At 42.8% G+C, this 27,028-nt stretch overlaps 1 protein-coding gene across 1 annotated transcript in view; it reads left to right on the forward strand.

Moving 5' to 3' along the window:
* Positions 1–12,374, forward strand: part of SLC14A2 (solute carrier family 14 member 2) — a 55,931-nt gene extending 43,557 nt beyond the window's left edge. The window contains exons 11-19 of the mRNA XM_036823028.1: positions 832–914; positions 1,971–2,130; positions 2,927–3,116; positions 3,436–3,564; positions 4,449–4,641; positions 7,155–7,302; positions 7,938–8,072; positions 9,153–9,202; positions 12,174–12,374. Of these exons, the coding sequence (XP_036678923.1) occupies positions 832–914; positions 1,971–2,130; positions 2,927–3,116; positions 3,436–3,564; positions 4,449–4,641; positions 7,155–7,302; positions 7,938–8,072; positions 9,153–9,202; positions 12,174–12,374 (1,289 nt within the window). The remainder of the gene's footprint in view (positions 1–831; positions 915–1,970; positions 2,131–2,926; positions 3,117–3,435; positions 3,565–4,448; positions 4,642–7,154; positions 7,303–7,937; positions 8,073–9,152; positions 9,203–12,173) is intronic.
* The last annotated feature ends 14,654 nt before the right edge of the window (positions 12,375–27,028 follow it).

Genomic DNA, 27,028 nt, shown 5'->3' on the forward strand with positions numbered 1-27,028 from the left:
TCATGAATGCAGACAGAATGGCCAATTGTCTGAAGATACAGGGCATTCTGAGCCCAGACAGCCATTCTCACACTTGACCACAAGAGGGCACCAGAGCATAAACAGCAAAACTTCCAAGGGCCTTCCTTCATGATACTTAAAACCTTTCTGAAATCACTCACCTTTACAAATAAATTATCTTGTAATAATGAAAAATACATTCAAAGCCACTTAATAACAGTTTTCTAGAATTACAAGGACATGCCAAAATCTGTTTCAAGTGACAACATGGATATCACTTGTCTTAATCCAACAAGAAGCTGCTGCTAAAATACTTGAAATTCTAAGACATACATCCTAAAAATACCAAAACAGCTGAGGTCATCCAGCTGGAAAGAGTTGTAGTAGAATTTGAACACAGACCTCGTATGGTTCAGGCAGCTTAATGCTTTACGAGCAATAATGCCTCATAAATACCAATCTTCGTGTTCATGTGGGAAAAGAACCCTGGGCTCAGGGCTCACAGACAGCTTTGTTTCCTCACCTAAAAAATAGGGGAGTTGCACAAGATCAGAGCCTCTTAACTAAAAGTCAGCTGAGTCTCTGAATTCCCTAAATTCTTGTAAAATGTCCAATTTACATGAAGATGTGCATTTTTTCCCCCCGAAGAGCTTACCCGATTGGGTGTGTGCAGTAGCAGAGGAGGGGGTCCTCCTGCCCCAGGCGCAGAGGCTGGGGCATCCTCAGTGGGGTAAAAGTGCTGAGTATTCCAACTTGAGCCTTGCAGGAAATTTGCTGCTAAGGTGCCAGGATAGGGGTCCTAACGGATGATGTTCTCCCTGCCAACTCCAGTATTTGGAAAAGGTGAACACCAGGAAAGGCACACCAAAGACCCTTCTCCCCACCAATACCGGAAGCCCACGGTCGAGTTGCTGGTGAGTAAAGAGTGGCCCGAACCAGGGGCAGGACCCACATCACCGAGTCCGCAGCAAAGTAGAGAGCTGAGGTCCAGAAAAGGCGTCCTCTGATTTAGGCAAACTTTTCTTGAGTTCATATTTCCAGAAGCATAATTATGTGGGATAAAGATGTCTACTTTTCAGTTTACTTTATAAAGTTTCATGTTTCTTTTATTTTAATTATTTCTTATCCATCTTCCTCTGAATCCAGCATTCAAGCATGTAGGAAATAAGCTGGTGCCAATTTTCAAAACAGAGCATTTACTTGTTTAATTTTACGGACAGTTAAATTTTAAAGACTAGACATGCTGGGGTGGGAGGGGATACTTTCTTCTGGAAAGAGTATGGTACAGTAGAAGTAATATTTGTTTTAAAAAAAGAATCTAAAAATCTGTGGGTAAATCTAAATTCTATCATTTGACCTTGACCTTTACAAATGAGAACCTCTTCATCCATGGCTGAGACCTCATCCACAGAATGAGGATAAATATATTGTCTTGTTATACTGCAGTCATGGGGGATTGGTTCCAGGACCCCCGATGGGTACCAAAATCTGTGGATGCTCAAATCCTTTACATAAAATGGCATAGTATTTGCATATAACCTACGCACATCCTCTGGAATACTTTAAATCATCTCTAGATTACTTACAATACCTAATACAATGTAAATGCTATGTAAATAGTTGTAAGTACAATGTAAATGCTATGTAAAAAGTTGCCAGTGCACAGCAAATTCAAGTTTTGCTTTATGGAACTTTCTGGAAATTTTTTTTTGAATATTTTTAACCTGAAGTTAGCTGAATCCACGGATGATACAGATGGCTGACTGTGCAAGGCTGTTGCCCATATTAAATGAGGTAAAAGATCAAACAAAACAAAAGATATTCTGGTCTACAGAAACTAAAATGATTAAATAGCAATTTCACTAAATACCAAGTGAAGATCTTAGCTTGTCCCCAAGCAAGCAAGTCACTCCTCAGTGTGAGAGGCTCAGAATGTGGGAGCTTCTTGCCCGTCTCTTGTCCCTGGACAGGATCTGGACACCATGGAGAAGAGCTCCGAGATAAAGGTGGAAACAGGGATCTCCAAGACTTCCTGGATTCAGAGTTCCCTGGCTGCCAGCGGGAAGAGGGTCCGCAAAGCCCTCGGGTACATCACAGGAGAGATGAAGGAGTGCGGAGAGGGACTTAAAGGTAAAGGTTCCGTGACAGCAGCCCCTGCTCCTAACCCTAAAAACGTCCCCTCTGGTCGTCCCCCAGGAAACACGCTGCACAGATCTCTGTAGATGAGACTGAGTCCCACTTCCATGGATAGGATAGGATAGGATAGGATAGGGTAGGATAGGGTAGGGTAGGGTAGGAGTTTCACTCTTATGACAGACACGCAGTCTCTCAGGATGTAAGTGCCAATACATGTAGGTGTGCAAGCTCTCAGTTCTGAACATAACAGTCATGTGCTTTCAAATATCCCCTCAGAATGTCACATTGTACACAACATTGCAAAGCAACGATACTCCAATAAAAATTTTTTTAAAAAAAGAATGTCACATTGTAGGACTGGGATTCTAGAGCCAGCATTCTAGAAAAATGCCTGCCCTAGAGATGGATCATGGGAGATCCGTGTCTACGATTCCAATAGGTTCCCGTTAGCAATCCTCCAGACCTCAGGCCATGGGTTTGATGCCTGCTGGGCTGCAAGAGTTTTCTTTCTGGATCCCTCCTCTTGAAAATTCACGCCACTCTCATGGGGGCACAGGTCGCACAGGGTACCCACTGCCTGAATGACAACCTGAAGACCACAGCCAGCTCTCAGTGGGTCTGAAGGGTTTTCTGGGCAGTCAGATGCCCCCTCAGGTTCTTGGTTTACCCTCCTCTGTGGCAGGTGACAGCAGGGAGCTGAACCCACCTTGGATGCCCAGCTTCCCTCACCCCCTCGCCCTCTACTGTAACACCTGAGCCTTGACTGACCCCTTGACTGGTTCCATTTCAGACAAATCCCCAGTGTTCCAGTTCCTCGACTGGGTCCTCCGGGGCACATCCCAGGTGATGTTTGTGAACAACCCCCTCAGTGGCATCCTCATCGTCCTCGGCCTCTTCGTCCAGAACCCCTGGTGGGCCATCTCGGGCTGCCTGGGCACCGTGGTGTCCACCCTGACAGCCCTCAGCCTGAGTCAGGACAAGTAAGTCCCAGGAAACCCAGGGTCCAGGCCTGAGACCACAGGTAGATCCCCGTGGGGACGTTCACCAGCCTCCCATCCTCACCGCCTGGCTCCCGGCTCAGAAACCCCTCAAAATAAGGTCACTAATAACTCAAAACAACCGTTCCCTGGTTCCTTTTAACAACCACGCATTGTATAGGGGACTGTGAAGGGTTGATGGTTTGAAGGTGTGTGTGGTCAGGCTCCAGCTGAGAAAAGCCTGACTCAGAAGGAAAATCAAGAAGGCAGTGCCCTGCGTCAGGCCTCGGGGAACCCCTCCTTCACCAGCCCTCCCCCCCAGGTCCGCCATCGCAGCCGGACTTCACGGCTACAACGGGGTGCTGGTGGGGCTGCTGATGGCTGTGTTCTCGGACAAAGGCGACTATTACTGGTGGCTTCTACTCCCCGTCATCGTGATGTCCGTGTCTTGGTAAGTTTGCTTCTGAGGCTGTGGGTGTAGAGCAAGGGCTGCCAGCCTTTCTACCCCAACTCCGTGACTGTCTGTCTAAACTGGAGTTTAAAGCAGCACTTCCTTAGCTTGCACATCAGAAACAGCCGCTAGAAATAATTACTGACGTTATACAGCAACAGCACCACTGTGCTAGGTGATCTGTACACAGTATCTCGTTACATACCCTCATTTACTTCATTTTTGTAAGATCTAAGAGCCCCTGGTCCTACCCCGGCAGAGCACAGGGAAGAGAACTGAGGCCCACAGAGGTCAAGAGCCATACTACGGGGCCCTGTGAGTGTCTGGAAATCTCCTCGTCCCTCCTGCTCCCCCAGTGCTGCCCTGTCCTTGGGCACCCTGACCAGACGGGGACAACCTCCCAGTGTGGGCTGCAGGCCCAGCCCTGCCCAGAGCCCTCAGACGGCCAGACTCCAGGTCCTCCCTCACCTGCAGAAACCACAGGGCACCCCGGCCAGGAGTGCTCTCAGCTCCTCAACAAACATGCGTTGAATGATTGAATGAATGTGGTTCCCCTCACCACCAGCCCCTTCTGCAGCCGGTGCTCTCTCCTCATGCCTGCGGTGGGAGCCATGCGGCTCTTCAGGGAAGCTCTGGGACTCCCTGCCTTAGGACCTCCCCTGAAGGCCCTCCTTCTGAAGTTGAGTCTGGCATCCACCCTGTTGCTGTGCAGGGGCAGAGGAAGGAGGTCCAGGGGAGGAGCTGCCCAGGGCCAGTCAGGCTGGGAGAGGGGGTCAGCCAGCTGCTTTTCCCTGGGAAGGCACAGGGGGCCCCCTAAACCCACTCAGTCTAGTGTCAGGGCCAGGGGGCATCTTGAACAGCATCTCCTGTGCTTCTGCCCTCAGCCCCATCCTCTCCAGTGCCCTGGGCACCATCTTCAGCAAGTGGGACCTCCCGGTCTTCACGCTGCCCTTCAACATCGCAGTGACCCTGTACCTGGCAGCCACGGGCCACTACAACCTCTTCTTCCCCACGACGCTGGTGGAGCCCTCCTCCTCCTTGCCCAATATCACCTGGTCGGAGGTCCAAGTGCCCTTGGTAGGTATCGTGGAAGGTGGAAGGGCAGCGTCTGTCCAAACTCAGTGTTAAAGCGGCATTTACTTATTTCGCATGTCAGAAACATCCATGAGTAACAACTGTTACCAATTATACAGTGCGAGACACTCTACCTCAATATCTCATTAGCCACCAGCTTTTTCTTTCCTCTTTTTAAGAGCTAAAAAGGCCATTTTTGGCCGCACACTGTCCTCTCATAGCACAGGGGGAGAGACTAAGGCCAGGTTAAGAGACTGCCTGAGGTCACATGGTTAATTAGTGAGGAGCAAAGTCAAGACTAGAACTCCCGCCTCCTGACTCCTAGACTTGGGTTCTTTTATCTTTTTTTTTTTTAAAGCCTTTTTGATGCTTTACTCCAGTTTCAATCCAAGCGACTCTGTGTATTTTTCTTCTCATTCAATGTCTCTGAATCATTGAAGATGTGCACATCACACACACTGCCATCTGTTGGCTCGACAAGTCTCTGCTCCAGCCTGGGGAGCTGGTTCCCCTTGCTCTCTGGGGCATCCTCACACTTTAAAGCACAGGTGTTGCTCCACTAAGAAATATCTATATAACAGAGATTTTTAAGCTTTTTGCAAGTATTCTGTATATACTGCTGGCCGCTGGAAGTCTGCCAAACTAAATAAGAAGCTACTCTAAAAGCGTTAAGTCAGCCTGGAGAACTATGCCCATCAGCCTTCTTTTCTAATTGGGCACATTTTCTCTGAGGTCCCCCTACTCTCTGTTACACTAAATGACTTCATAGACTAGAGCTCACTCGGAACTTTGTTATTGGCAATTCATCATCTAACCACAAAGCCACCTGGGCTTGTTGAAGGGAATTTGTGTCAGAAATAATGGTGCATAGTTTCTCTGAACAGTTCAAGGAGACAGCAGCATGGCGGGGCAGAAAAAGCCCTGCATTTGTCCAAGACGCATTATCTAGGAAGAGACGTATTCACATTAGCTCCATCCTTGTTGATGTGTGTGTGTGTGTGTGTATGTGTGTGTGTGTGTGTGTGTGTGTACCTTCATGAGCCAAAGGTGAGAAAAGGTGCTGTTAGCAGTTCAGCCCCTCAGGCTTCCCTTTCACGATATTCAACCAGTCAGTATCTTTTGAAGTCAGAATTGCTCTAATTGGCGTGCTATGGGGAAATGATGGTAGAAAAGGCAAGTTTAAGATATTTTGCATCCTCCAAACCACATTTTCAATTGAAAAGATAACTAAGAATTTTGTAAAAATGAAAAAAATGGAAAATACTGTACAAATGCTTTAGAACCCCCAAATTTCCAGGAAAGACAAATTCAACATTTGGTGGTTATTCTTTAAGAAATACCTTTCTGGCCAATTTTGAATGGATTATGGTAACAGTGAGTACGTTTTGTCATTTTGACAATTATAACTAGAGCCTTGAGTTTTGGGGAAACAAGTGGTAGATGTCAGAGAGAAGGTCTAAACCTCCCAATGATTTTGAGGCCCCACAAGCTCCTCTGCTCTTTGGCGAGGGGAGAGCCTGCTGGAGGGTGCAACTGGCTGGGGACCAGAGGACCCAGCACCACTGCCTCTGCACAAAACTCTCTGCCTGTCCCGCCATCCCCCATGGCGATGCCGGAGCCCAGTCCTGTTCTCTGTCCTGGGATAACGGGGGACAGAGCCCAGAGGGTTGCCCACTAGACTACCCTGCAGGCCTGTCCCTGCACACTCTCGTGTGGGGTGAGGGCCCTGGAGCTATAGGACCTCCCTCCCCTGCACCCCAGGAGGAGTCCTCAGACGACTTGGGCTGAGGGAAGAACTGCCAATCTCAGTCACTGGGGAAGCCCATGTGCCCTGGATCCTTTTCCCAAACTCCAGAGTACGTGTGCAAGTGCCCACCCAACTTTGGACCCTGGCCTTCCTTTCTCATTCACACACAGGTCCGCTACCTGAGACACACGGCGGCCTAACACGTCAGGCTGCTCCTCCATCAGCCACGTGACAGGTTTATCAATAAAACCCACAGATGCCAGGATACCACCTGCCCAGGGGCTGCTCTGTGGATACGAGTCCAGATGCTCGCCCAGACGACTGCACAAATGTGACCACAGCCCAGACATGCTGTTCTTGGAAACAAAAAGGACCATTTTTCCATCTAATATTTAACCTTCTAGTCATGTTTTTAGCTTAAAAAAAAATGTTACAAGAGTTTTTCAACCCCAACTTTGGTCAGACATCTATACATTTCTAATGAATAACACCCTCATTTGAAGTATTCAGTTTCTCTTCACTGAGAGTTTAGTGCCTTACACTCATGTTTCTAAATAAAGGAAATGATGTTTTAACCCCTTACTGTTCTAAGAACTTAAGATTAAAACAATAAATCTTGTGTTCCTTTTAGAGTGAACCTATTTGAAAATATCTTGGAAAACTATTGCAAAATATTAGTGTGGAGGGTTTGGCCCCAAATCTTTTCCAGCCCAGCTTCAAGTTGTCTCTTTTGCCTCCATAATTGCATGTGCTCTTGCTGGACCTGTAGCTTTTGAGAGCCATCCCTGTTGGAATCGGCCAAGTGTACGGCTGCGATAACCCCTGGACTGGAGGCATTTTCCTCATAGCTTTGTTCATATCGTCACCTCTTATTTGCTTGCATGCTGCAATCGGATCCGCCATGGGGATGTTAGCAGGTTAGTGTCATTATTAATTAATGAGCCCCTTATTAATGGGCCATAAGGATGTTGTATCTGGGGCCTGCTCCAAAGAAAATGGTGCCATGCGTCTTCAGTGCTCCACCGGCTTATTCCTATAAACTCTCCCTCCTTCCATTACACCCGTCTTTCTATTTTGGGTGCCGGTGCCCTCCTGCTACCCTGAGCAAAAGCTGTCCTCAGGAAAGGCTCTGGTGTTAGTCATTTCCACCTCAGTATAAATTAAAAGCTGGGGAGGAGTTGCTTCCAGGCATGTTTATATTTTAAGTCTTAACTCTAATCACGATAAGAAGCATTTGTCCTCCATTAGAGAACATTAAGGTTCCATTAACCCGCCTTTTTCTGGCAGGGAAGGGGCCTGCTCTGGACTGCTCACTCAGACTTCAGATCATTACTCAAAAGGGTCTCTTGTACCCATACCAGCTTAACCACTGATACGCATGTGACTAAGGCCATTTGTTTCCTTTAGATGTTTTTTCACTGAATAGTCAGAAGTCCTTTTTATACATACTTTGGTGTCAATAACTGGTCTGGGTTGAGGACTGTGGAGGGCTTTGGGGCTGGTGGGTGGGCCCACGTGACCCACACAGCACTCAGCCTGTCTTCTCCCCCAGCCCTCACTCTCGCGACACCCTTTGACTCCATCTACTTCGGGCTGTGTGGTTTCAACAGCACGCTGGCCTGCATCGCCATAGGAGGCATGTTCTACGTCATCACCTGGCAGACGCACCTCCTCGCCATCGCCTGCGGTGGGTACTGCCAGCGGGATTCCCTTTCCACCTCAGATGATGCCGGTGTCTATGCCCACAGGGAAACCGCCCTGCGGAAATTCTGCTGGTCCTCCAAAGATAAATGGGAGGATGTGTTTGCTTTACAAAAGGGTTTTTATTTTAAACTGTTTTGAATGGTCATTTAGTGATCAGTGCATTGAAAACTATTTTCACTGAACACAAAGTGTTCAGCCACATGGAGACAGAGTTTTCAGATGGAGGTTGTTCGGTTGTTGCCCGTGGGCTGTCTGCTGTGATTGCTGCTTTCCGTGCTGGTGATTGGAACTTTACGACAGAGCAAGTCTTATGCAAATTAATCTTTATATGTGGAATTGGGCAGTTTACATCGGATACAGCAGCTAACCTTACGTGCCCAAACATTAACCTTCAAATAATGCTTGTAGGAATGCTGAAGAGTGTGGTCAGGGCACTCAGTAACTCTCTGATAAAGGTTTGCTGTTGTTAATATCCTAGGGACCATTGGGATGCTTTTAGTGGAGAAAGTGAGAGTTCAGAAGCAAAGCCCAATTACTGTGGCCCGTTTTCACGGAAACTCACCTCTCACCAGCACTTGGGTCTTCCCAGTGGCCAGCCTAGTGGTACCCTCCACATACAAAGCCCAGAAGATGAGGCAGTAGGTGTATTTGGTCTTCCTCAAGCTTAAAGAATGCTGTTCCTCCCTGGAAACCCATATTACGTTAATAACTTGTGATGAAATATCACAGCAGGGAGTTCTGGGATTCACGTGCCTTGGCTGTATAGTAAAATGTTCATTTAGGGTTTATGCTCCTAAATGTTCCTTTGCTAGAATGCAAGGTGGTAGGACCCAGGGGAACTGTAACAGCTAAATTCTGGTCCTTTTTAACAAAGTTCATCTGCTGTCTTAGTTGTGCCAGAATTTGCATGGAATTTAAAACTTTTCAAAGCTGCCAACAATGGAAACATAACTCGATTTTTTTTAACCTGAGAGATAGCATTTGTGGCATAAAATGTATGGGGAGAGAATATGTAAACTCGAGTCACTCTTAGTCACCTGACTATTTCTTGGTTCTTTTGCAGCTCTGTTTGCAGCCTACCTGGGTGCTGCCCTGGCTAACGTATTATCTGTGGTGAGTCAACATGGGCTAGGAATGTGCATTGCACCCTCCCCTGTATTCTCTCAGCTCCCCAAACCCCTCCTCCAGGAACCCCTTCCCAATCCATCCCTCATGTCTCAAATCACGCTTCCCTCCTCCACAGCCGCAGACAGAAAGAGCTGCGCCTCAAAAGTGTTAATGTCAACACTGGTCAGTCAGATCCTGTGGTCAGTGGGCCAGTGGGGCTCCGTATAGAAGGACAGTCTGAAGAGCATTATCTTGTAAATCAGACTCATTTCTTGTAAATTTCTTGTAAATCAAACTCCTCTACAACTAGTTTTAAATCTTCATATTTAATTTTATTCCTATGTTTCTAGATCATCTACCCAAGTAGCTTGTGGGCCAGTGTACATCTTTGTTCACCCCATAGCAACTACCAGGGAGTCAGGAGTCACGAGGCAAGGCTTCCAGGAGGATAAGGAGCCAAGCCCGAGAGAAGCCAGAGCTGGCGGCTGAGGGCCTGTGCAGCACTCTGAGAACCCTTCTTTGTCTGAGCCCCAGTGCAGGTGGTGTGTGAGGTCGGGGGAACCACATGGCCAGCCCAGCCCCCAACACACACAGGAGGGACACTGGCCCCATCGCAGAGTGCACAGGGCTCAGCCTACAGTCGATGCCTCCCCCTCCATAAAGGTTCAAGGCACAGCTCACATAGGCAACCAGGAAAAGTCCCGGTGGTCCTGCAGGTGAAGGGGGAGATGGGCATTCCACTAACCCCTGTTTAAATCCCTCCTCCATCCTCAGTGAAATTGGGTGGTTTGGACAGAGCATAGGAAGGAATTTTTTAAGCAATAGAATTGGACTTCCCTAATACCACCCTGTGTCCCCCAGTGGACTAAGTCCCTCTTCTGGGCCCCATCACATTTTGTGTATGTATCTTCTACGACACTTGACAACATTGTGACAAGTCTAGTACACACCAGTCCTCTTCCACCTTCAGTCTTTGTGCTCCTTCTGAACAGGGGCCTGGTTGTATTCTTATCTTTATCTCTACTACCTATTATAGTGCCCAGCTCATAGTAGGTGCTCAAGAAATGCGGAATGAATGAAACCCTAAGGTAGTGAGTCCCCACCATGGGATACATTAGAGCTGGGGCTAGATAGCCGACCATCAGAAACAGGATGGATCCTGGCCTCTGAGGCTCCTGTCTGCCCCAGGCTTTCCCACCTCTTCTTGCCCCCATCCTTTCACCCAACTATCCATCCAGTAAATACGTGTCATGTGCCTTTCTTAGACAAGGTACTAGAAGGGATGCAGATGGGACACTTTGGCTCCTGATCATAGGAATTTACAGGGTAACTGGCCCCTTCATCTTGTGTAGAGAAGTTACAGGTTGTATCACTCTACCTAGACATTTTTCAAAACAAAATCATGTTTATTTTCTGTGTGCCTACTATGTTTAAGACACTGTACTGCCCACTCTCAGGGATACAAAAAAAGTGCAGGCTATTAATTCACTCTGAAGGAATTTCCAGTCTCCTTGAGGAACAGGATATAAAAATGTTGAATGACATTTATGAGACCGTTCAAGCCTCCACAGAAGCGGGCACTTAGGAGCCGCACAATTTTGCTTTCTAATTGGCTCCTGCATGTGCAGCCCCGTTATCTTCAACAGCACTGCCCTCTGCTTGACAACAATGACCACAAACTGAGGACCATTTACTGAGCATATAGTATGCACTAGGCACCAACTCTGAGTAGATATCTTTATCCCTATTTTGCTGTTGAGGAAATAGTTGTCAGAAAGAGGAAATGGCTCCAATAAGGTAACCAGAGCTGAGATTTGGATTTGGGTCTGTGGAACTCCCAGCCCACATCCTTCCCACTGTAGGACTTGAAGGAGATGCTTTCCAAAACACCCTATGCAGTCTTAGCAGGGCTTTGGTAAGACTCACGGAGTGGAATTCTTCAGTCATGGGTGTTCCTTAAGGCTACAGTTCTGGTACCAGGCTGTCATTGCTCCTCCTTAAGTCCCACCCAACAGGGCCATCTTTGAACACACACCAACTGGCATCACTCCTTCAATGGTACTCCCTGAGTCTTTTACTGCTTATGATAAAAGGATGTTTGGGGGAGAAGGGGCATTGATTTGATCTGCTTCATAGTTGAATTTGTAGGCTCTTTGCTAACAAGCTATCCAGGTTATCTCAAATGAAGAGTGGGGAGGGGTATTTAAAAGCCTCAGGGCATCTTAAGGAATAAAAAACAAGGGAACATCATGAGAAAGGCTGTTGGGAATGGGAGAGCCCTTGAGGAGAGAGGTAGCTACTCCTGATCTCCAGCTCCCTGGGGCTAGGATATGACATCTCTGCCTCTTTTCATATGTCTGTTCTGTTTCTGTGTCTCTTTGGGATGGGTTTCTTCTGCTGCACAGAGACCCCCAAATATCCACCCAACACTGGTTGGCTCTCTAGTTTTTTCAGATCGAGTCTTTGGACACAGTCTCTATATCTCTTAGCTCAAATTCTCAAGACAGGGATTCTATTCCCAGGTAGCCTGCCTATGGGAAGCTGCATTTGGGTCAGGTGCTTATCTCTAGTGCAAGCAGATGTGACCAAAGAGAAAAAGGTTTTGAACAAAAAATGGCTGCCGATGCTGTTCCTTCAACAGGGGCTTTGGGAGAAGGTGGGGAATGGCCACAAGTCCTAGAGTGAGAGGTAGAGCCTGGCCAGACACCCAAGATAAAATATGGCTTCTATATAAAGGCATATTATAAGAGGGTTCCAATGGCTGCATTTTGAAGAATATGTGTTCCCCGTTACAATGCAGACTGACCCCAATGGCATGATTTGATTTATGTTGGTCATGAATTAAGTATTATTCTGCTCAGTGCCCACAAAGCCTCCCCTCCTCCACCCAGGACCCTAGGTGATTGTGAAGGGCTGATGAGACGAGCACAGGCATCTGATGTAACCAAGGCTTCTCTTGTGATCCCCCTCCCCCCAGTTTGGATTACCGCCCTGCACCTGGCCCTTCTGCCTCTCGGCACTCACCTTCCTGCTCCTGACGACCAATAACCCGGCCATCTACAAGCTCCCACTCAGCAAAGTCACCTATCCAGAGGCCAATCGAATCTACTACCTGTCCCAGGAGAAAAACAGAAGAGCATCAACCATCACAAAGTACCAGGCCTACGATGTGTCCTAAGTTGCCCTTTCCAAAACATGTCACTGTAAATTCAGCCTTCAGCAGGCTGTCCAGGTCCCCAGGCTGAAGGCCACTTAAATTCTCCTTCTGATTGTTCTGTGATTCTGCCCCCAAGCAAGCCTATACCCCAGTTATTCCCAAGAACAGGGAAATAAGCGTGCAGGTCCCTCTTCAGGAAGTTCTCTGTTCTAAGATGCACAATACTTATCAAAAACATGGTTAATTTAGACCTTATACCTATAGCTCACTCCATAAGAGCTCCCTTTGTGGGGAACTTTCTCTCTTTTGCAAAATAAGCCACACCCCTAAAGAGAACTCACCAGGAAGGGGACAGAGATGGGTGGCACTGTTAGCCAACTCAGTCATTTAATGCAGTGACGTAGTGTCAGGAAATCAGTCTACAAGGCAAAAGGGCAGGTCTGTCCCCAGCTCTGCCATGAGTGAACTCCAACCACTTGGGTGGGTCCATCCCCCCTCTCAGCCTCAATTTCTTGTTGGTTTCATGACAAGGAGGGGCCCTACAGTCCTTTCCACCTCAGAAGTATTGATTCTTCTCTTTCCTATAAACTGACAAAATCAGCATGACGAATAAATAATTACTTTAAGTAAAAGATGAAAGGGCTATCTGGAGAAGAGGCAGGACAATTTTAATGTTGTATGGAGATTTATTCTTGAGTCATTAGATGTTCTCCAGACTTGGGATTAGGAACCTAAGTTCACTGGAAATGCCAACATGCCTTCCTTTACGTAACAAATATTACTAGAAATGTCATCAGATGAAAATTGATCTTTTTCAACATTTAAATCATATTTTAAACAAATGTGTTTCCTTTTGTAATATTCATAAGCATACTCTCATTAAATGTTTAAGGTTGCAAGTTGGTGTCAGGGTTTTCTTAAAATGGGGCTCACCTACATTGTCCACACTGTGCTCATTTGAGGGGTTTTCCACAGTCAAGGATGTGTTTGAAAAGAGATGAGGATGAATAGATAAAATGCATTCTTACCTCTTACCACAGAATCACTTGCCACCCATTCTGTCTTAACACTGAAAAAGAAACAGCTATGTATTCACTGTAATGACTGTAATACACAAAGTCTGAAACAATAAAAGATACCTCTTCCAAAAAAAAAACAGAGAGAGAGGAGGGTGGGTTGAAAGTTATCAGAAGAAGGTTTGATTTGCTTACAAAGGGAATTATACAGAAATGACCATGGTCATTGTTTTCTGTTTCAGTTGAAGTGCAAGTTGTTGCAACCCATCTCATTTCTTAGGGGATAGTCTTGCACCCTAAAATTACTAATCCAGCCCTTCTTGAATGGCCAGTAACTCTTGTTATTTAGTTGCTCTGGTTATAGCATTGAGCTCCTAAAACACAGGGTCCCTTTGTGGGAAGCCACGTGGCTCAGCCTTCCCACCCCTCCCCCAAAAGACAGGGATGAACCACTTATAGTGCCTCAGTGCTCACCCCCTGCACCCTTCCAGGTTAGCATTGTGGGGTGAGGACATAAGGCGGGAGATGAGGGAAGGAAACAAGGGGGAGCGGACAAACTATAAATCCATCATTTAGCAAAAGCTGGTGTCTACGTTTATATTTTCTTTCCTCTGTCAGCCCTGAGATCCCAGCCCTCTTCCATCAGCCCAAGAATACTTGGCTGCCTATTTCTCTTCCAGATTATATCTAGCTAATTACGGCTTCTCCAGAAAAACAGAACACTTCTCGCTGGAAACAAATGCCCCACATAGGAAATGGGAACAAGTCACACTCCAGAGGCTACCTCTGAGTTTGTGATCACACCTTGAGGCCAAGAAGGTCTCAGGCTCTATTTTTATGACCAGTGAGTTATGGCTGTCTGAGGATCAAGCATCCGAGAATTTCACCAGAAAGCTGTTTATGCTCACAGCTCACTCAGCTGCCCCAGAACCTCTAAGTAATGACATAGGACAATTAAAATACCACTTTTCATGCATTTTCCACCAAAGTGTTATAATCTGGTTTTATTAAGAGCAGGAAACCCTCCACATGCATGCCATTCTGATTATCGACCATTAACAAATCCATTCAGCTGTTCTAAGTATTTCAATATCCTCACCTATAAAGCAAGTTGAGTTGGCCCAGGATACCAAGCAAGGTGGAAATAGATGGGATAAAAGAATTTGATTTACAAAATGTATGACGTCTAGAGGCTACCAAAGTAGTTCTTCTCCTCCAGCCCTTCAATTCCATGTCAGCAGTGGAGAGGGGAGACAGCTCCAACCAGCTCCTGAAAGGTGGTTACTCAAGTGAGCATATCCCTCCGGTGCCACACTTAGTGACATCACCTTGGTAGCTGGAAATCGGAGAGGGTGGGAGTATTTACACCCCAGAAATTACAAATCTGAGCTTTGTTTTCCTGGATGGCCAGCTCCCCAGCACACCACTGACACGTTTGGTGAGAAGGAACTAATGTAGGCTTCCTAACCAGAGACTCCAAGACTAGGGCCAAAATATTCAATCCAGCGACGCTACATGGATGCCACTCTACATACAGGAGTCATCTGAGAGAATAACAAAAGTGTTCTCAAGCATAAGATTTACCCACAGAAGCCTGTACTGAAAACACTCTGAGTGGAAGCATCCAAATAAGGAGAAAAATAAAACCAGGAAATGCTGCAAAGGACACAAGAAGTGTAAGGTGATAAAATATGTTTATTATTTATTAGGACCAAAGGGGAAAAACAGAAGAAATAGACCTAGAACTGGAATATCAAATGATGGTGGAAGGGTGGGTGGGGGAAGAGACAGGAGAGCCTATTAGAGTACTTAGCTTGTACAAAAATTCGTACGTTTACAAGGTTCACAGGGAGGGATAAACATGGGTGATAAGGGCAACCACCATGAGAACAAAATCAAAATTATAAATTTTAAACCAGAGGAAAATTCTCTTTGCAATGGAAAGCAAAAAAGGAGTAAAATATTATAGAAAGTCTCCCCTTCCAAAAAAAAAAAAAACAAGCACAAAAAAATAAGCAGAAGGTAGAAATTAGTCATAATATGACAGTAATTGACCAAAAAAAGTTAACTATTAAATTCACCACTGAAAGACATAGACTCTCAGGCTGCATTTTTTTAAAGACTGAACAATTTGCTATTTACAATAAACACATTTAAAACAGAAAGGCATAAATGTTTGAATACGAGAGGATGAAATAAGATATACTAAACAAATCCGGACTGAAAGAAAGCTAGGTTATCAACCATAATACCTTGAAAAGTGAAATTAAAGGCCAAAAACAAAGGACAAAGAATGATGTAAAGGGAACAATAAGCCAAGAGCACACACTCATCATCAACACTTGTGACCTAAACAATCAGTCTCAAAATACATCAAGCAACAAATGACTGAACTGCAGGGGGAAACAAACAAATTAATAATTGTAGCTAAGATTTTACCAAAACCTCAGAAACAGATATATCAAGAGAACAAAAAGTGAGCAGAGATATCAGGGCTATGAACAATACAATTAATAAGTGTGAGCTCTTATGTACATGTAGGATTCCAAACCCTCCCACTCAACACCCCCCAAAAAATGTGTTCTCAAATAGAGAACAGATGTTCTTTTAAGGCACTCATGGAGCAAGCTTGGGGTCCTCATGAGATGCTGGTGGGAAATTGAACACTGTTGCCATTTGGAGAGCAGGTCCTCAGAATTCAGTCATGTTGAGTATCTACACATCTTGTGGCCCAGAAATTCCTGGCCAGAGTATAAACAGTTCCAGGTGGGGCTGTTCACCACAGCCTTGGTTGCATTGCAGAGAGCTGGAGAGAGGGCAGAGGCCGAGTGGGGTGCTGCACACCAGGGAGCCAGCACAGCAGGTAGAAGCCCAGAACCACACGTAGAGCCATGAGGATAGATCTTAAAAACATAGTGCTGGCATAAAGGGGAAAATGACATTTATAATCATACCAATTTATAAATTTAAAATGCATGCACACAAAACAATACATATTTTGCAAGCATGCAAACAAAAAAAGAGGTACACTGGAATGTGAGAGAGAAAAGAGAATGGAATATAACAATGAAAAGACATACAGATCTTCATACATTCAAGAGAGGGGCCTTGCACAGACCAAGAAGATAATATGGAGGGACTAAGCCACATGATTAACTCAATTCTCTGTCAGAAGAAATTATAAAAGGGGTGGGGCATAGTGTGTGCTCTGCTCAACCCTGTCAGAGCCTCAGAGTAAACCCAGAATTGGGCGGGGTCAACCTGCAAAGCCTGAGAGCATCCCATTTACCTCCACTAGCATATGGAAGCATTCTGACCACAATACAAACTGAGATAGATAGATGATAGATAGATAGATAGATAGATAGATAGATAGATAGATAGATAGATAGATAGATAGATAGATAGATGATAGATAGATAGATAGATAATAGATAGATAATAGATGATAGATAAACAGATAGATAGATACATAAATACATAGATACATAGATGATAGATGACAGATAGATGACAGATAGATAGATAGATAGATAATAGATACATAGATAGATGATAGATAAGAGAGATGATAGAGAATAGATAGACAGATGATAGATAGATAGACAGATGGATAGATACATAGATGATAGATAGATGACAGATAGATAGATGATAGATAGATAGATAATAGATAGATGATAGACAGATACATGATAGATAGATAGATAGATAGATGATAGATAAATAGATACATAAATACATAGATACATAGATGATAGATGACAGATAGATGACAGATAGATAGATAATAGATACATAGATGATAGATAAGAGAGATGATAGATAGATAGATGATAGATAATAGATAGATAGATGATAGAGAGATGATAGATGGATAGATAGATAATAGATACATAGATAGATAGATGATAGATAGATAGATAGATAGACAATAGATAGATGATAGATAGATAGATATAGATATGAAGATTTTGCACTTTGCCTCCAAATTAGTTGAACATATTTTAACCCCTAAAAGAACAATAGTAAAGAACGTATGTTTTATTTCTTCTTTTAGAATGTTTTAGAATCTCTGATGAAATGTAGAAATAAGAGGAAATTTTTGTCGCTGTTGAGATTGCAGAAAGGTGGGAAAGAACATTTCCAAAAATGAAAGATGTAGGAATTGAGGATATAAACTGAGTTCAGAAAGATCATGAACCTACGAGAAAGATAATAAATTCACAACACCTCCTACAGTCATCATACCTAGTTGGTGAGTCAGGAGGTAGGTGTGAAGAGGTCCCAGCTGTGAATTCAGATGAGCCTGGTTTTGAATCCAGTCCTTACAGGCTGGGAGGTTATCTCAGAGCCTGCAGCTCATTGTCTACGAAATGAGGGCTGTACCTGCCTCAAAGCAGTGTTCATGTGAAGGCTACTTAAGAACCCCTGGGATCAAGATGGTGGTGTGGGAAGACGTGGAGTTTGCATATCCCCACAACTAGGGCACCTGCCAGACGCTGGTGGGGCACCACGACACCCAGGGAGATGGGAGAAACCCCCGAGTGACAGAGTAGAACATTGGGGGGAGTGAGGGGGAGGAGAAGTGAAGACCAGACAAGACTTGTGCCCCTGAGTGGTGGCTGGAAGAGGGGAGGGGTTCCCATGCCTGGAGGGACCCGCAGGGGCCTGGGACCCTCAGACGGACAGGGGAGAGCACAGCTAACATTTCCCCTGCCCAATTGGGCCCCCGGAAGCCTGCTGGGCTCCCGGGACTGGTCCTCTGCCTTCCAAGGCCAGAGGCACTCCTGGGCCCCTCTTGCTGAACTGACACTAAGCCCCACCCCCTACCCCCTCCAGGGCCGCCTTTTCGGGCAATGTGGGTATTAAACATAGGCTCCGCCCCCCACGTAAACCCCACCCATGCCTAAGCTCCACACCCCACCGACCAGACCTTCTCTGGCTTTTTTTTTTTTTACTTCAATAGCTACTTGCAAATATAATGCTTAAGAGTAACTATTTTATTTTTTTAATTTGAATTTTATTTTATTTTTTTATACAGCAGCTTCTTATTAGTTACCTATTTTATACGTATTAGTGTATATATGTCTATCCCAATCTCCGAATTCATCCCACCAACAACAACACACCCCCAGCTTTCTTCCTTTGGTGTCCATACATTTGTGCTCTGCATCTCTGTCTCTATTTCTGCCTTGCAAACTGGTTCATCTGTACCATTTTTCTAGATTCCGAATATATGCATTAATATACAATATTTGTTTTTCTCTTTCTGGTTACTTCACTCTCTATGACAGTCTCTAGGTCCATCCACATCTCTACAAATAACCCAATTTCGTTCCTTTTTATGGCTAAGTAATATTCCATTGTATATATGTACCACATCAGCTTTATCCATTCATCTGTCGATGGGCATTGAGGTTGCTTCTATGACCTGGCTATTGTAAATAGTGTTACAATGAACATTGGGGTGCAAGTGTCTTTTTCAATTATGCTTTTCACTGGGTATATGCCCAGTAGTGGGATTGCTGGGTCATATGTAATTCTATTTTCAGTTTCTTAAGGAACCTCCATACTGTTCTCCATAGTGGCTGTATCGATTTACATTCCCACCAACAGTGCAAGAGGGTTCCCTTTTCTCCACACCCTCTCTGGCATTTGTTGTTTGTAGATTTTCTGATGCTGCCCATTCTAACCGGTGTGAGGTGATACCTCATTGTAGTTTTGATTTGCATTTCTCTAATAATTAGTGATGTTGAGCAGTTTTTCATGTGCCTCTTGGCCATCTGTATGCCTCCTTTGGAGAAATGTCTATTTAGGTCTTCTGCCCATTTTCTGATTGGCTTGTTTGTTTTTCTAATATTGAGCTGCATGAGCTGTTTATATATTTTGGAGATTAATCCTTTGTCCGTTGATTCGTTTGCAAATATTTTCTCGCATTCTGAGGGTTGTCTTTTCATCTTGTTTATAGTTTCCTTTGCTGTGCAAAAGCTCTTAAGTTTCATTAGGTACCATTTGTTTCTTTTTTTTTTTATTTCCATTATTCTGGGAGGTGGGTCAAAAAAGATCTTGCTGTGATTTATGTCAAAGAATGTTCTGCCTACGTTTTCCTCTAAGAGTTTTATAGTGTCCAGTCTTATATTTAGGTCTTTAATCCATTTTGAGTTCATTTTTGTGTATGGTGTTAGGAGGTGTTCTAATTTCCTTCTTTTACATGTAGCTGTCCAGTTTTCCCAGCACCACTTATTGAAGAGACTGTCTTTTCTCCATTGTATATCCTTGCCTCCTTTGTCATAGATTAGTTGACTATAGGTGCATGGGTTTATCTCTGCACTTTCTATCTTGTTACATTGCTCTATATTTCTGTTTTTGTGCCACTACCATATTGTCTTGATTACTGTATCTTTGTAGTATAATCTGAAATCAGGGAGTCTGATTCCTCCAGCTCCATTTTTTTCCCTCAAGACTGCTCTGGCTATTCAGGGTCTTTTGTGTTTCCATACAAATTTTAAGATTTTTTGTTCTAGTTCTGTAAAAAAATGCCACTGGTAATTTGATAGGGATTGCATTGAATCTGTAGATTACTTTGGGTAGTATAGTCATTTTCAAAATATTGATTCTTCCAATCCAAGAACATGGTATATCTCTCCATCTGTTTGTGTCATCTTTGATTTCTTTCATCAGTGTCTTATAGTTTTCTGAGTACAAGTCTTTTACCTTCTTAGGTAGGTTTATTCGTAGGTATTTTCTTCTTTTTGTTGAAATGGTGAATGGGATTGTTTCCTTAATTTCTCTTTCTGATCTTTCGTTCTTAGTGTATAGAATGCAAGAGACTTCTGTGCATTAATTTTGTATCCTGAAACTTGACCAAATTCACTGATTAGCTCTAGTAGTTCTTTGGTGGCATCTTTAGGATTATCTATGCATAGTATCATGTCATCTGCAAACAGTGACAGATTTACTTCTTTTCCAATTTGGATTCCATTTATTTCTTCTTATTCTCTGACTGCCATGGCTAGGACTTCCAAAACTATGTTGAATAATAGTGGTGAGAGTGGACATCCTTGTCTTCTTCCTGTTCTTAGAGGAAATGCTTACAGTTTTTCACCATTGAGAATGATGTTTGCTGTGGGTTTGTCATATATGGCTTTTATTATGTTGAGGTAGTTTCCCTCTATGCCCACTTTCTGGAGAGTTTTTATCATAAACCGGTGTTGAACTTTGTCAAAAGCTTTTTCTGCATCTATTGAGACGATCATATGGTTTTTATTCTTCAATTTGTTAATATGGTGTATCACAATGATTGATTTGCGCATATTGAAGAATCCTTGCATCCCTGGGATAAATCCCACTTGATCGTGATGTATGATCCTTTTAATGTGTTGTTGGATTCTATTTGCTAGTATTTTGTTGAGGATTTTTGCATCTATATGCACCAGTGATATTGGTCTGTAATTTTCTTTTTTTGTAGTATCTTTGTCTGGTTTTGGTATCAGGGTGATGGTGGCGTTGTAGAATGAGTTTTGGAGTGTTCCTTCCTCTGCAATTTTTTGGAAGAGTTTGAGAAGGATGGATGTTAGCTTTGCTCTAAATGTTTGATTGAATTCACCAGTGAAGCCATCAGGTCCTGGACTTTTGTTTGTTGGAAGATTTTTCATCACACTTTCAATTTCATTACTCATAATTGGTCTGTTCATATTTTCTATTTCTTCCTGGTTCAGTCTTGGAAGATTATACCTTTCTAAGAATTTGTCCATTTCTTCCAGGTTGTCCATTTTATTGGCATAGAGTTGCTTGTTGTAGTCTCTTATGATGCTTTGTATTTCTGCGGTGTCCGTTGTAACGTCTCCTTTTTCATTTCTGATTTTATTGATTTGAGTCCTCTCCCTCTTTTTCTTGATGAGTCTGGCTAAAGGTTTATCAATTTTGTTTATCTTCTTTAAAAAACAGCTTTTAGGACTTCCTTAGTGGTGCAGTGGTTAAGAAGCCGCCTGCCAATGCATGGGACACAGGTTCGAGCCCTGGTCTGGGAAGATCACACATGCCATGGAGCAACTAAGCCCATGTGTCACAACTACTGAGCCTGTGCACTAGAGCCCAAAAGCCACAACTACCAAGTCCACGCACCGCAACTACTGAACCCCACACGCCTAGAGCCCATGCTCCACAACAAGAGAAGCCACCACAATGAGAAGCCCTCGCACTGCAATGAAGAGTAGCCCCTGTTCGCCACAACTAGAGAAAGACCACAAGCAGCAACGAAGACCCAACGTAGCCAAAAGTAAATAAATAAAATAAATTTTTTTAAAGAAACAGCTTTTAGTTTTATTGATATTTGCTATTGTTTTCTTTGTTTCTATTTCATTTATTTCTGCTCTGTTCTTTATGATTTCTTTCCATCTACTCACTTTGGGTTTTGTTTATTCTTATTTCTCTGGTTCCTCTACGTGTAAGGTTTTATTGTTTATTTGAGATTTTCCTTGTTTCTTGAGGTAGGATTGTATCGCTATAATCTTTTCTCTTAGAACTGCTATTTTCTGCCTCCCATAGGTTTTAGATCATCGCGTTTTCGTTGTCATTTGTCTCCAGGTATTTTTTTATTTCCTCTTTGATTCCTTCAGTGATCTCTTGGTTACTGAGTAATGTATTGTCTAGTCTCCATGTGTTTCTATTTTTACGTTTTTTTTCCCTGTAACTGATTTCTAATCTCATAGAGTTGTGGTCGGAAAAGATGCTTGATATGATTCCAATTTTCTTAAATTTACCGAGACTTGATTTGTGACCCAAGATATGATCTATCCTGAAGAATGTTCCATGTGCACTTGAGAAGAAAGTGTAATCTGCTCTTTTTGAATGGAATGTCCTATAAATATCAATTAAATCTATCTGGTCTATTGTGTCATTTAAAGCTTGTGCTTCCTTGTTAATTTTCTGTTTGGATGATCTGTCCATTGGTGTAAGTGAGGTGTTAAAGTCCCCCACTATTATTGTGTTACTGTCGATTTCCTCTTTTATAGCTCTTAGCATTTGCCTTATGTATTGAGGTGCTCCTATTTTGGGTGCATATATATTTATAATTGTTATATATTCTTCCTGGATTGATCCCTTGATCATTATGCAGTGTCCTTCCTTGTACCTTGTAACATACTTTATTTTAAAGTCTATTTTATCTGATATGAGTATTGATACTCCAGCTTTCTTTTGATTTCCATTTGCATGGAATATCTTTTTCCATCCCCTCACTTTCAATCTGTATGTGTCCCTAGATCTGAAGTGGGTCTCTTGTAGACAGCATATATATGGGTTTTGTTTTTGTATCCATTCAGCAAGCTTGTGTCTTTTGGTTGGAGCATTTAATCCATTCACATTTAAGGTAATTATCGATATGTTTGTTCCTATTACCATTTTCTTAATTGTTTTGGGTTTGTTTTTGTAGGTCCTTTCCTTCTCTTGTGTTTCCCACTAGAGAATTCCTTTAGTATTTGTTGTAGAGCTGGTTTAGTGGTGCTGAATTCTCTTAGCTTTTGCTTGTCTGTAAAGCTTTTGATTTCTCCATTGAATCTGAATGAGATCTTTGCTGGGTAGTGTAATTTTGGTTGTAGGTCATCACTTTAAATATATTGTTCCACTCTCTTCTGGCTTGTAGAGTTTCTGCTGAGAAATCAGCTGTTAACCTTATGGGAGTTCCTTTGTATGTTATTTGTCATTTTTCCCTTGTTGCTTTTAATAATTTTTCTTTGTCTTTAATTTTTGTCAATTTGATTACTATGTGTCTCTGTGTGTTTCTTCTTGGGTTTATCCTGCCTGGATTCTCTGCACTTCCTGGACTTGGGTGGCTATTTCCTTTCCCATGTTAGGGAAGTTTTCGACTATAATCTCTTCAAATATTTTCTCGGGTCCTTTCTCTCTCTCTTCTCCTTCTGGGACCCCAAAATGCTAATGTTCGTGCATTTAATGTTGTTCCAGAGGTCTCTCAGTCTGTATTCATTTCTTTTCTTTCTTTTTTCTTTATTCTGTTCCATGTCAGTGAATTCTACCATTCTGTTTTCCAGGTCAGTTATCTGTTCTTCTGCCTCAGTTATTCTGCTACTGATTGCTTCTAGTATATTTTTCATTTCAGTTATTGTATTGTTCATCTCTGTTTGTTTGTTCTTTAATTCTGCTAGGTGTTTGTTCTTTAATTCTTCTAGGTCTTTGTTAAACATTTCTTTCATCTTCTTGATCTTTGCCTTCATTCTTTTTCCGAGGTCCTGGATCATCTTCACCCTCATTATCCTGAATTCTTTTTCTGGAAGGCTGCCTATCTCCACTTTATTTAGTTGTTTTTCTGTGGTTTTATCTTGTTCCTTCATCTGGTACGTAGTCCTCTGCCATTTCATTTTGTCTGTCTTTCTGTGAATGTGGTTTTTGTTCCACAGGCTGCAGGATTGTAGTTTTCTTACTTCTGCTGTCTGCCCTCTGGTGGATGAGGCTATCTAAGAGGCTTGTGCAAGCTTCCTGTTGGGAGGGACTGGTGGTGGGTACAGCTGGATGTTGCTTTGGTGGGCAGAGCTCAGTAAAACTTTAATCCACTTGTCTGCTGATGGGTGGGGCTGAGTTCCCTCCCTGTTGGTTGTTTGGCCTGAAGCAACCCAGCACTGGAGCCTACAGGCCCTTTAGTGAGGTTAATGGCAGACTCCAGGAGGGTTCACACCAAGGAGTACTTCCCAGAACTTGTGCTGCCAGTGTCCTTGTCCCCACAATGAGCCACAGCCAGCCCCTACCTCTGCAGGAGAACCTCCAGCAGTAGCAGGTAAGCCTGGTTCAGTCTCCTATGGGGTCACTGCTCCTTCCCCGTGGGTCCTGATGCACACACTACTTTGTGTGTGCCCTCCAAGAGTGGAGTCTCTGTTTCACCCAGTCCTGTCAAAGTCCTGCAATCAAATCCCGCTAGCCTTCAAAGTTGATTTTCTGGGAATTCCCCTTCCCGTTGCTGGACCCCAAGGTTGGGAAGCCTGATGTGGGGCTCAGAACCTTCACTCAAGTGGGTGGGCTTCTGTGGTATAATTGTTCTCAAGTTTGTGAGTCACCTACCCAGCAGTTATGGGATTTGATTTTATTGTGATGGCACCCTTCCTACCATCTCATTGCAGCTTCTCCTTTGTCTTTAGATGTGGGATATCTTTTTTGGTTAGCTCCGCTAGCTTCCTGTAGATGACTGTTCAGCAGTTAGTTGTGATTCCAGTGCTCTTGCAAGAGGGAGTGAGTGCATGTCATTCTACTCCACCATCTTGAACGAATCTCATTTCATTCTTTCTTATGGCTGAGTAATAGACCATTGTATATATGTACCACATCTTCTTTATCCATTCATCCATTGATATACATTTAGGTTGATTCCATACCTTGACTATTGTAAATAGCGCTGCAGTGAACATTGGGGTGCATGCATCCTTTCAAACCATGGTTTTCTCCAGATATATGCCCAGGAGTGGGATTGCTGGATCATATGGTAACCCCAGTTTTAGTTTTTTAAGGAACTTCCATATTGTTCTCCATAGTGGCTATACCAACTTACATTCCCAAAAACAGTGTAGAGGGTTCCTTTTTCTCCACATCTTCTCCAGCATTTATTGTTTGTAGATTTTTTGACAATGGCCATTCTGACTGGTGTGATATGATATTTCCTTGTAGTTTTGATCTGCATTTCTCTAATAATTAGCAATGCTGAGCATTTTTTCATGTGCCTCTTGCCCATATGTGTGTCTCCTTTTGAGAAATGTCTAGTTAGGTCTTCTATCCATTTTTTGATTGGGTGGTTTTTTTGATATTGAGCTGCCTGAGTTGTTTGTAAATTTTGGAGATTAATCCCTGTGGGTCTCATCATTTGCAAGTATTTTATCCCATCCTGTGTGCTGTCTTTTTGTCTTGTTTATGGTTTCCTTTGTTGTGCAAAAGCTTTTGGGTTTAATTAGATCCCATTTGTTTATTTTTGTTTTTATTTCCATTACTCTAAGAGATGGATTGAAAAATATATTGCTGTGATTTATATCAAAGAGTGTTCTGCCTATGTTTTTTGTTAAGAGTTTTATAGTATCTGGTCTTACATTTAGGTCTTTATTCCATTTTGAGTTTATTTTTCTGTATGGTGTTAAAGAATGTTCTAATTTCATTCCTTTACATGTAGCTGTCCATTTTTCCCAGCACAATTTATTGAAGAGATTGTCTTTTCTCCAGTGTATGTTCTTGCCTCCTTTGTCATAGATTAATTTATCATAGGCATGTGAATTTATTTCTGGACTTTCTATCCTGTTCCATTGTTCTATATTTCTCTTTTTGTGCCAGTACCTTACTGTTTTGATAACTGTACTTTGTAGTATAGTCTTCAGTCAGGGAGCCTGATTCCTCCAGCTCCGTTTTCTTTCTCAAGATTGTTTTGGCTATTCGGGGTCTTTTGTTTTTCCATACATTGCAAATTTTTTTGTTCTAATTCTGTGAAAAATGACATTGGTAATTGGATAGGGATTGCATTGAATTTGTAGATTGTCTTGGGTAGTATAGTCATTTTGACAATATTGATTCTTCCAGTCTAAGAACATGGTACATCTTTTCATCTGTTTGTGTCATCTTCAATTTTTTTCATCAGCATCTTATAGTTTTCAGAGTACAGGCATTTTGCCTCCTTATGTAGGTTTATTCCTAGGTATTTTATTCTTTTTGATGCAATAGTAAATGGGATTGTTTCTTGAATTTCTCTTTCTGATCTTTCATTGTTAGTGCATAGGAATGCAACAGATTTCTGCGTATTAATTTTGTATCCTACAACTTTACAAAATTCATTGATAAGCTCTGTTAATTTTCTTGTAGCATCTTTAGGAATTTCTGTGTATAGTATCATGTCATCTGCAAACAGTGATGGTTTTACTTCTTCTTTTCCAATTTGGATTCCTTTTATTTCTTTTTTGTCTCTGACTGCTGTGGCTAGGACTTCCATAACTATGTTGAATAAAAGTGGCAAGAGTGGACATCCTTGTCTTGTTCTTGATCTTAAAGGAAATGCTTTCAGCTTTTCACAGTTGAGTATGATGTTAGCTGTAGCTTTGTCATATATGGCCTTTATTATTTTGAGGTATGTTCCCTCTATGCCCACTTTCTGGAGAGTTTGTATCATAAATGGGTGTTAAATTTTGTCAAAAGTGTTTTTCTCCATCTATTGAGATCATCATATATGGTTTTTATTCTTCAATTTGTTAATGTGGTGTATCATAGTGACTGGTTTGTGGATATTGAAAAATCCTTGCATCCCTGGGATAAATCCCACTTGATCATGGTGTATGATCCTTTTAATGTATTGTTAGATTCAGTTTGCCAGTATTTTGTTGAGGATTTTTGACTTTATGTTCATCAGTGATATTGGTTTGTAATTTCCGTTTTTTTGTGGTATCTTTGTCTGGTTTTTGTACCACGGTGATGGTGGCCTCATAGAATGAGTTTAAGAGTGTTCATTACTCTTAAATTTTTTGGAAGCGTTTCAGAAGGGTAGGTGTTTTCTCTAAATGTTTGATAGAATTCACCTGTGAAGCCATCTGGTCCTGGATTTTTGTTTGTTGGAAGTTTCTTTTTTTTTTTTTTAATGGAGATTTTTTCTTTATTGAGAAACTTAAGACTTGGGTACATCAA

This window comes from Balaenoptera musculus, chromosome 14, assembly GCF_009873245.2.
Source record: "Balaenoptera musculus isolate JJ_BM4_2016_0621 chromosome 14, mBalMus1.pri.v3, whole genome shotgun sequence".
Lineage (NCBI taxonomy): Eukaryota > Metazoa > Chordata > Mammalia > Artiodactyla > Balaenopteridae > Balaenoptera > Balaenoptera musculus.